The sequence below is a fragment of the Sturnira hondurensis genome, unplaced genomic scaffold, assembly GCF_014824575.4.
Source record: "Sturnira hondurensis isolate 20B ecotype Veracruz unplaced genomic scaffold, ASM1482457v3 Scaffold0020119, whole genome shotgun sequence".
NCBI classification, from domain to species: Eukaryota; Metazoa; Chordata; class Mammalia; order Chiroptera; family Phyllostomidae; genus Sturnira; species Sturnira hondurensis.
In genome coordinates this window covers 6,193,119-6,201,572 of record NW_028092750.1, presented here as the reverse complement: position 1 = coordinate 6,201,572, position 8,454 = coordinate 6,193,119, and the positions used below count along the sequence as shown (strand labels likewise).

The window sequence follows — 8,454 nt, the reverse complement described above, 5'->3', positions numbered from 1 at the left end:
GTGATCTAAGGCATCACTGGTCCCGGCTTACAATTGTGTCACTCCCAAGGCACCCTGCGATTGTGACCCGAGGCGCTATTGGTCCTCGGGGCGCGGGGCTCGCCGGGAAATGTAGTCTTTTCCGTCCAGGCGCGGTTGCCAGGGGCAACGGTCCTCTCGAGTCTGATTGCCAGGCGGAGAGCTGCTTCGGCCTCCGCGGATGGACATCGTGAGAGGAGGTTGCAGGCTGACGGGGCAGCGCCGGGGCCAGGGAGAAGAGGTGTAGGTGAACGAGGCATGCTCTGGAGCTGCGCTGGCAGGGCGGGGGGAGGGCAACCCCTCTCCGCGCGGCTCGCTCTAGTTTGCCTGGCTGGATCCATTTGGGAGCGTGGACCGACGTGGGTCGCTCCAGCCTTGGAGAAAGACCCTGGTGGTCTGCGGGGCGGCAGTGTTTTCAATTTGATTGCTTGTTTTTACAGTTTTATCGAGGATTCACTTACATACCATATAGTTCATGCCTTTTAAGTGTACAACTCCATTATTTTTAGTAAACTTACAAAGTGTTGCAGCCATCACCACTATCCGGCTGTAGAAAACTTCGCACCACTCCGAGGTGGTAGATCCCTCTTGTCCCTTTGCAGTCCATCCCCGCGTCCGCTCCCAGCCCCAGGCCACCGTTGGTGCACTTTCTGATTCTATAGATTTTACTTTTCTGGCCAGTCCGTATAAACGGAATCATACAGTGTGTGGTATTTTGCATTCGGCTACTTGTACTTAGTTTAACGTGTTTGAGGTGTATGCTATTCTGTGTGTTGGTAGTTGCTCTTTCTTATTGCTGAACTGTATTTCATTGTTTGGACTTCAGTACTTACCCCTTCTCTAATTAATGGACATTCAGATTGTTTTCATTTTTTGTCTGTTATGGATAATAATTCATGAATATGTGCATGCATCTCATGTATCTTGGGCTACGTGGAGTGGAATTGCTGGATCGTTTGGTAACCGTGGCTAGCTTTTTGAGGAACTACCAGACTATTCTAAATTGGTTGACTGCACTCGCTTCCCCTCCCAACAGTGCATGAGGGTTTCAGTTTCTTCACTCTAAGTGAGCAAGGGTTTCTTCTGTATTTTTTGGTTATAGCCGCCCTAGTAGGTGTGAAGTGGGGTCTCATGATTGTTTTGATTTCCATTACCCTAATGGCTAGGGATGTGGAACATTTTTTCTTGGGCTTTTTTTATTTTAAGATTTGTGTATCCTGTTTGGAGAAATGTCTGTTCATGACCTTTGCCTATTGATTGATTTTTTTTAATGTTTTTTTTTTAGATTTTATTTATTTATTTATCTTTAGAGGGGAAGGAGAGGGAGAGAAACATCAATGTATGGTTGCCTTTCGTGCATCCCCTGCTGGGAGTTGGCCTGCAGGGAACCAGTCTGCAACCCAGGCATGTGCCCTGACTGGGAATCCAACCGCGATCCTCTGGTTCGCAGGCCCGCGCTCAATCCACTGAGCTACACCAGCCAGGGCTTGATTGATTTTTAACTGTGTGTATTTTATAATTATTTAAACATTTTAATTGTTTTCTTAGAGAGAGAGAGAGGGAAACATCGATTTGTTGTTCCACCCATCCATGCACTCACTGATAGATTCTACACCCACCCGACTGGGGATCGAACCCACAACCTTGGCACATCCAGAGGATGCCCTAACCAACCAACCCACCCAGCCAGTCCTAATTGTGTGTCTTTTGAATATGTCTGTTTTAGTTGTGGTAACATGTACATAACATAAAATTTGCCATTTAACTGTTTTTCATTGGTTTATTTTTAAACTCAGGGAAAAGAAAACCTGGCCTGGAGGTAGGGCATCCCCTCTGACCACAGAATGGCCTGGGCTAAGCCATCTCCTGAGCCTCAGCTACAAAAATATTAATAAAGGTAGCTGTTGAGCTCTGGCCAGGTGGCTCAGTTGGTTGTCCCTTACGCCAGAACGTTGAGGGCTTGATTCCTGGTCAGGGCAGGTACCTCATTTGCAGATTGGATCCCCCATTGGGGGTTAGGGTGTGGATGGAAGGCAACTGATTGATGTTTCTCTCCCTGACTCTCTTTTCCTCTCTCTCCCTCTAAAATCAATAAACATATCCTGGGGTGAGGATTAAGAAAAAATTGTTGAAAAAAGATAGCTATTGACGTTGTTTCAGTGCTGTATGGAGACAGTGTGCAGATCCATGTGTCTTTTCTGCCTCAGGTGTTGTTATTGCTGGAGACGTTACTGTGCACGGAGATCCGCCTCGTTCCTCTTAGTAGCTATGTAATGTTCCCCCGTCAGAATGCCGTCTCCTGGCCTCTCCCAGGGCTCTATAGATGGGTTTGGGTCTTTGATGAGCATAAACAGTGCTGCCGTAACGTTCCTTGGTATGTCTCTGTGAGCATTTGAGAACATAATTATAGGTAGATTTCCAAATGTGGAATTGCCAGCTCACGGGATCTATGAAGTTCAGGTTTTCATTGCTGATGCTGAGTTTCTCACTCAAGGGCTTCAGCAAGTATACACCCACCCACACTATATTTCTCTATCTTTTTAGATCTCTAAAATCTTTTGAAACCTTTGTAAATCTTGCAGAGGGTTGTGCCTGTTCTTCGGGGATGTGTAGGAACTCAGAACATGATGACAACCCTCCCCCCGGAAAAATGTACGCCAACACATGGCTGACCTCTGGCGGGAGGTGCTCTCTATGTCCATAGCCTTCCACTCCTTCCAGGGCAGTGGTTCTCACCCTTTAAGTGAAATAAATTCTTCTGGGAAGCCCAGATACATAGACTGTGTTTTAACAGCTCTTTGTTTGAGAGCTGAGGACACTTAGATAAAAGAGGAGCCCCGACTTGTGGGGACCTGGGAATCGATGCTCTCTTAGAGTGGAAGAGAACAACTTGCGAGTCAGTGGAGCCCAGTTAGGAAGAGTGGGGTTTTTGGAATTGGACCTGAGCTTTGAATTTGGGTCAGGTGCTCACCGGCTAAGTGATCTTGGTTAGTGACCTAAACTGTGGGGGCTTTTAAAAAATATTTTATTTATTTATTTTTAGAGAGAGGGGACAGAAGGGAGAAAGAGCAGAGAAAGATCAATGTGTGGTTGCCTCTCATGCGCCCCCTACTGGGGACCTGGACTGCAACCCAGGTGTGTGCCCTGACTGGGAATCAAACTAGCGACCCTTTGCTTCGCAGTCCGGCGCTTATTCCACTGAGCCACACCAGCCAGGACCTGTGGGGGCTTTTATTTCCTCCACTTCCTGTATGAAAAGGGGGCGACAATAACTGACTCACAGGGTTGCCTGAGATGATGCAGCTCTGAGCAGAGGGGCTGGGCATACTGCTGGAGCCTGGGAAGTGCTGCCTCTTGTGTTTCATATGCAACACCTCACTTAAGACCTGGCATTAGGTGGAAATTCATTAAGTGGTACCAAGTGTCTGACCCTTTCCCTTGTCATCATTAGGCTTGAAGGGAAGGCTCTGATTGGCCAGACTGTAAAGGGGGATTTGATCTCTCCTGGGGTGATCTCTCCTGGGGTGGTGGGAGACACAGAGATTTGAATGAACTGTATGAACACCAGGTATTCTTATTAAAAGTTTTCTTTCTCTCCTTCCTAGGATGGCTTCAACGAGAAAAACTAGCCATTCCATGCATGATATCTTTGGTGATTTCAATGACATTCCCTTAGAAGATTCAAAGATGGAAAAAATCAGAAACTTGAAAGTCGATAGGAATCTTACCAAAAGAGCTCCTGGTCATAGCAGATTTCTAAAAAGAAGCCAGACTGTCGGTGAAAAATACTTATTCCTGAAAGAGGATGCTGGCCTGGTGAGTGGGCCCTCGAATTCCTCGGGTAGGCCCCCGAGCACTGCCTCAAAACTCAGGACCAGCGCTGCGCTCAGGAAGCTGGCCCAGATCGAGTCCAAGATCATGAATCGGAAGGTGCAGATGAACTTGTCTGATGTGGAATCCAACTCAAAGACCTCTGACGACAGCCTTCCCCGGGGAGCAGACAAAATGCCCCCCAGGAGTACGGCTGAACTGTCTTCGCAGGCCACACACAAGACCTCCCAGAAGCAGACCTGTGAGGTTTCTGTCGCCGAGAGCAGCACGCCTCGTGGGAAGGTCAGTAGGTTTCTGAAGAAGAGAGAGCCACCTGTTGAAAAGCTATCCCCTGAAGCCCATTTTGAGAAAGAGAGGAACTTTTCAATACCCAAAGAGAAAGAACCTACTAGAAAATTGGATTCTCCAGACAGTGATGAAGAGGAAATGAAGGTGTTACTGGGAAGCTTGATGGAATCTTTTAGAGAAAAAGAAACATGCACAAATCAGAATTTCACCCGCACCAGAGACAGTGAAAAAGAACAAATACAACTATTCTCGGTAAAGGTTGCGTGTATTTGTTTTCAGCAAAGCCTTTGCATTTGTACCTTTATGTCAGAGTAGTACAGATTTTTTTTTAAGTTTTCTTTGTTGTTGTTTATTTAATTTTAGACAGAGGGGAAGGGAGGGAACTCAACCCACTGAGCCACACCAGCCCAGCCAGGGCAAGACTTTTTTTAAATAAGATTTTATTTATTTATTTATTTTTAGACAGAGGGGAGGGGTGGGAGAAAGAGAAGGAGAGGAACATCAGTGTGTGGTTGTCTCTCGTGCTCCCCACACCTGGGAACCTGGCCCATAACCCAGGCATGTTGCCTGACAGGTAATTGAACCAGTGACCCTCTGTTTCGCAGGCCGTCACCCAATCCACTGAGCCACACCAGCCAGGGCCATAGCGCTAAAGACTTTTGATGGCAGCCATTACCCAGAAGCCACCTGAAAAAAGGGTTTGGTGAGGAAAGCTTGGGTTTCAGCCACGTAGTGCAAGCCTGCTCTGCAGGGGACAGAATTTGGGGCACTTCAGGCAGTTTTGCACCATCGTGACTGTGTACACCACAGTCACTCTGTGCACAACTGATTGAACACCAGCAGCAATTAGTGCCACAGGCAAGCCACGCCTCCTTGTCATTTGTACCGCACCGGAATCATTCATTGGGAAGGCTGTATTTCCATTTTTTTACTAAGATGAAATTCACCTAAAATTATTTTCAAATGAAGTGCTCAGTGGCATTTACCAGTAGTACTTTCAGGATGTTTTGTAACCTCCACCTCTATCTAGTTCCAGAGCGTTTTTATTACCCCCAAAGCAGTCTCTGTAGCCATTAGTCACTCCTCCAGCCTCAGGCCTCCACTAATCTGCTTCTTGTCAGTATGAAGTTGCCTGTTCTGGGCGTTTGATATAAATGACATCAGACAACATGTAGCCTTTTGTGTCTGGCTTCTCTCACCCAGCATGTTGTTTTCCAGGGTCGTCTACAATGTATTGTGTGTCGGTGCTTTGCTCCTTTTCACAGCAGGCTGACAGTCTACCATGTGGATGGGCCACAGCTTACTTTTCCGTTGATCTACTGATGGGCATTTGGGTTGCCCTTTTGGGCATTGCGAATGCTGCTGCTGTGAGCATTTTTATCCACATGTCTGAGTCTCTGTTTTCAGTTCTTTTGGGTATATTCCTCAGAATAGAATTAGTGGGTCCCGTGGTAATTTTATGTGTAATTTATTGAGGACCAAACTGTCTTCCACAGTGGCTGCACCATTTTACCTCCCACCAGCAGTATGTGAGAGCTCCAGTTTCTCCACATTCTCTCCAGCACTTATTTTCTGTTTTTTGATAATAGCCTTCCTAGTCAATGCTAAATATTGGGAAGGCTGAGTTTTATGGGGAAACCCTCTGCACATTCATTTTGGTTCTGTCGAAGGTCTGAGCTGTCATAGATCATGTACTCAGGAGCCTTCATTTAGAAATGTGTAATTAACAACATGTATTTGGAAGCAAAGCAACATTTCTAATTATTCGTGGGGTATTTCTAATTCTAGCACTACCTTGTCTAAGTGTTGTACCTTGACTTCCAGAAATGAGGGGAGAGGAGAGGAAGTGCCACTGAGGGACGGACATCTGACCCAGGAAGCTGTGGTCTCTTGCACCCTACTAGCTGCTTTGTCGAACAATAAGGACTTATTTATCACATGCTTGCTAATTCTGTTTCTTTAATTTCCGCCAAAGTAGGATCAGATCCCAACTCTACCAAAACTCCTTTCACTACCCAGTAAGGAACTTTCCAGCCCTAAGCCACTCAGGACATCACATCCACCGACCTTCCACTCTGCAAATGGGACCCTTGGCACCGCGTGCTCCAGAGTCCGCTCCCCACAGACTGCCATTCCAGGGGGTATGGCACTCAGCGTGGTGTCATCACTTTCCACCGCCAGTGCTGTGTCCAAGTCAGTGTCCCCGAGGATGGCACGAGGCAGGCTCTCATCCTCTCGTGTAAGGAGCGAGGCTGAGCCTGGACAGGAGCTGCTCTTGGAAGCTTCCGACAGCGGCCTAAATGGTAACCCACAGCCGGGCAAGGGTGCCACTGTGGCGGGGTGGGGGGAGAAGGCTGCCACCTGTCCAGGTTAGAGCCGGAGAGCTCAGTGGGACAGGGTTTAGGCTGTGGATATGAGAATGCCTCGTCATGAAGGAGGTGAGGTGAAGTGGGTGTCCTCACCAGTCTGGCCCCATGCTGGCCCGGAGGGGCCTGTACTGGTGGCCAGACCCCGCCCTCCCCCACCCAGATGCAGCCTCCAGGGAGGGAGGCAGCGGGTGGTGAGTTCAAGTTTGAATTTGGGGGCTGACATACCTTGGGTGGACATCCTGGCCCTGCTGGTTATTGGCCGTGCAGTCTTGGCCTTTCTGCGCCTCAGTTTCCTCATTTGTAAAGTGGGGCTGAGCCAGGTCAGTGAGATGATGCATGTGAAGTTCTGCAGCTGGCCCCACCGCATGGTGAGCACGTGCATCTAAGGGGGAGCTGCTGTGACAGGAATGTCACTCTCAGCCAGTGCCAACACTATTCCACATGCTCGGGTCCACAGCCTCCCCAGGGGCCTTCACCCCAGCTGGCAGGGTCGGCCTAGTGCAGGGGTTTGGTCCATGAATGCACCTTTGGACCTCCCTGCTGTGTGACTTGTGATAACAGTCAGTGTCAGAGGCCCTTGGGCTGGAGTGGGTCTGGTTTTACGCTGGGTGGGCGGCAAAGGGCATAGGGTGCAGCCCCTCAGCTGTCCCTCTCAGAGAGAACAGGCAGCTCAAGCTTCTCTCTCCCACCTCCAGCTCTTGCTTCCTGCCCAGGGCACCCTGCTAATGCTCCTTAGCACCTACATCGTCAGGCCATGGTGACGGGCCAGATGGCACGCCAAAATGCTCATTCAGTACTGGCTCCCGTGTTCTTACCTTGCTTTAAAGGAGAACGTGGGATGCATCAGGCCTCGTATTGCATCTGCCTGAGGGGCCGCTCCCCTCGGCCCCGCAGCCTTCTTCCCGTACCCCGGAGAGGCTGGTGTGTCCCTCTCACCAGTCCTACTTTGAGCTCTCCAGTCACCACACGTCCCTCACTGCACTGCATTCGTCTACTCATCGGTCTGAACCAGGGCCCGGGAGGCCCAGTGTTTGTTTTTATAAATAATTTTGACAACACAGCCACACTCATTTGTTTACGCCTGGGCCATGGTGGCTTTCACACCATAAGGAGAGACCCGACTAGTTGGGACAGAAACAGTGTGGCCTACAAAGACTTCCTTTCTAACTCTTCAGAGAGAAAGCATGCAGGCCTCCGGACTCCTTACTAAATGCAGGGTGGTGTGTTTCCTTTTCTCCCCGTCCTTAGTGCTTAGTCTACAGCATGGTGGCACACACCTATAAACTAAATGGGTGAGTAAACATTGTCATGTTGCATTCTTAATTACAGATTTTAGAATAAACATCTTATCCCTGGATGACTTGACTCCAGCTGTCAGTGACAACTCGGACCTGGAACAGACAGTAAGTACAGAGATCTGATTTTTCACTATGAGCCACTGTATAGAAAGGCCTGCGACGGTTACACTTCATTTGGGTCAGAGGTGATGGTGTCTCCAGGGGATACTTGGAGACATTTCGGTTGCCGTGACTGGGGTGGGGTGTGCTGCTGGCATTGAGTTGGTGGCGGCTGGGCTGGAGGCTGCCCAGTGTCCTGCGAAGAACATTCAGGCCTCAGATGTCAAGTGCCACCGGGGAGGCCCTGCTGCGGTGACAGCAGGGTGAAGGCACCTCACACAGCAGACAAAGGGGTCCCACTGAATGCCCCCACAGCAACAGCTGCCTGACGTGCTCCAGTGTCCCTCCGTGATTCTTCCATGTTAGTGACCACCTCCCCGTCAGAGGCACGCTTTCATAATGCACAGTAATGACACCTTAACAGATTTCACTCGTGGCTCGCCTCATACTCGGGCCACGGGTATGAGTCTCGGGTCTTAAGTGCAGCAGCCCCTGCTGAAGCGTTTCAGGTGTTCTGCTCAAATACTCCACCTGTCCCAATCTAATGACTG

The 8,454-nt window shown here is 49.1% G+C and overlaps 1 protein-coding gene across 4 annotated transcripts in view; it reads left to right on the top strand.

The window, feature by feature from the left end:
• The first annotated feature begins 147 nt into the window (after positions 1-147).
• CUNH19orf44 (chromosome unknown C19orf44 homolog) overlaps positions 148-8,454 on the top strand; it is a 16,423-nt gene continuing 8,116 nt past the window's right edge. For 3 of the 4 annotated variants that reach the window (XM_037028808.1, XM_037028805.1, XM_037028806.1), the window contains exons 1-4: positions 148-261; positions 3,624-4,389; positions 6,116-6,440; positions 7,836-7,909. In XM_037028808.1, coding sequence (XP_036884703.1) covers positions 200-261; positions 3,624-4,389; positions 6,116-6,440; positions 7,836-7,909 — 1,227 coding nt within the window. In that variant the 5' untranslated portion in view covers positions 148-199. Of the gene's footprint in view, positions 266-3,623; positions 4,390-6,115; positions 6,441-7,835; positions 7,910-8,454 lie in introns of all 4 variants that reach the window. The other variant, XM_037028807.1, reaches the window with a different exon arrangement.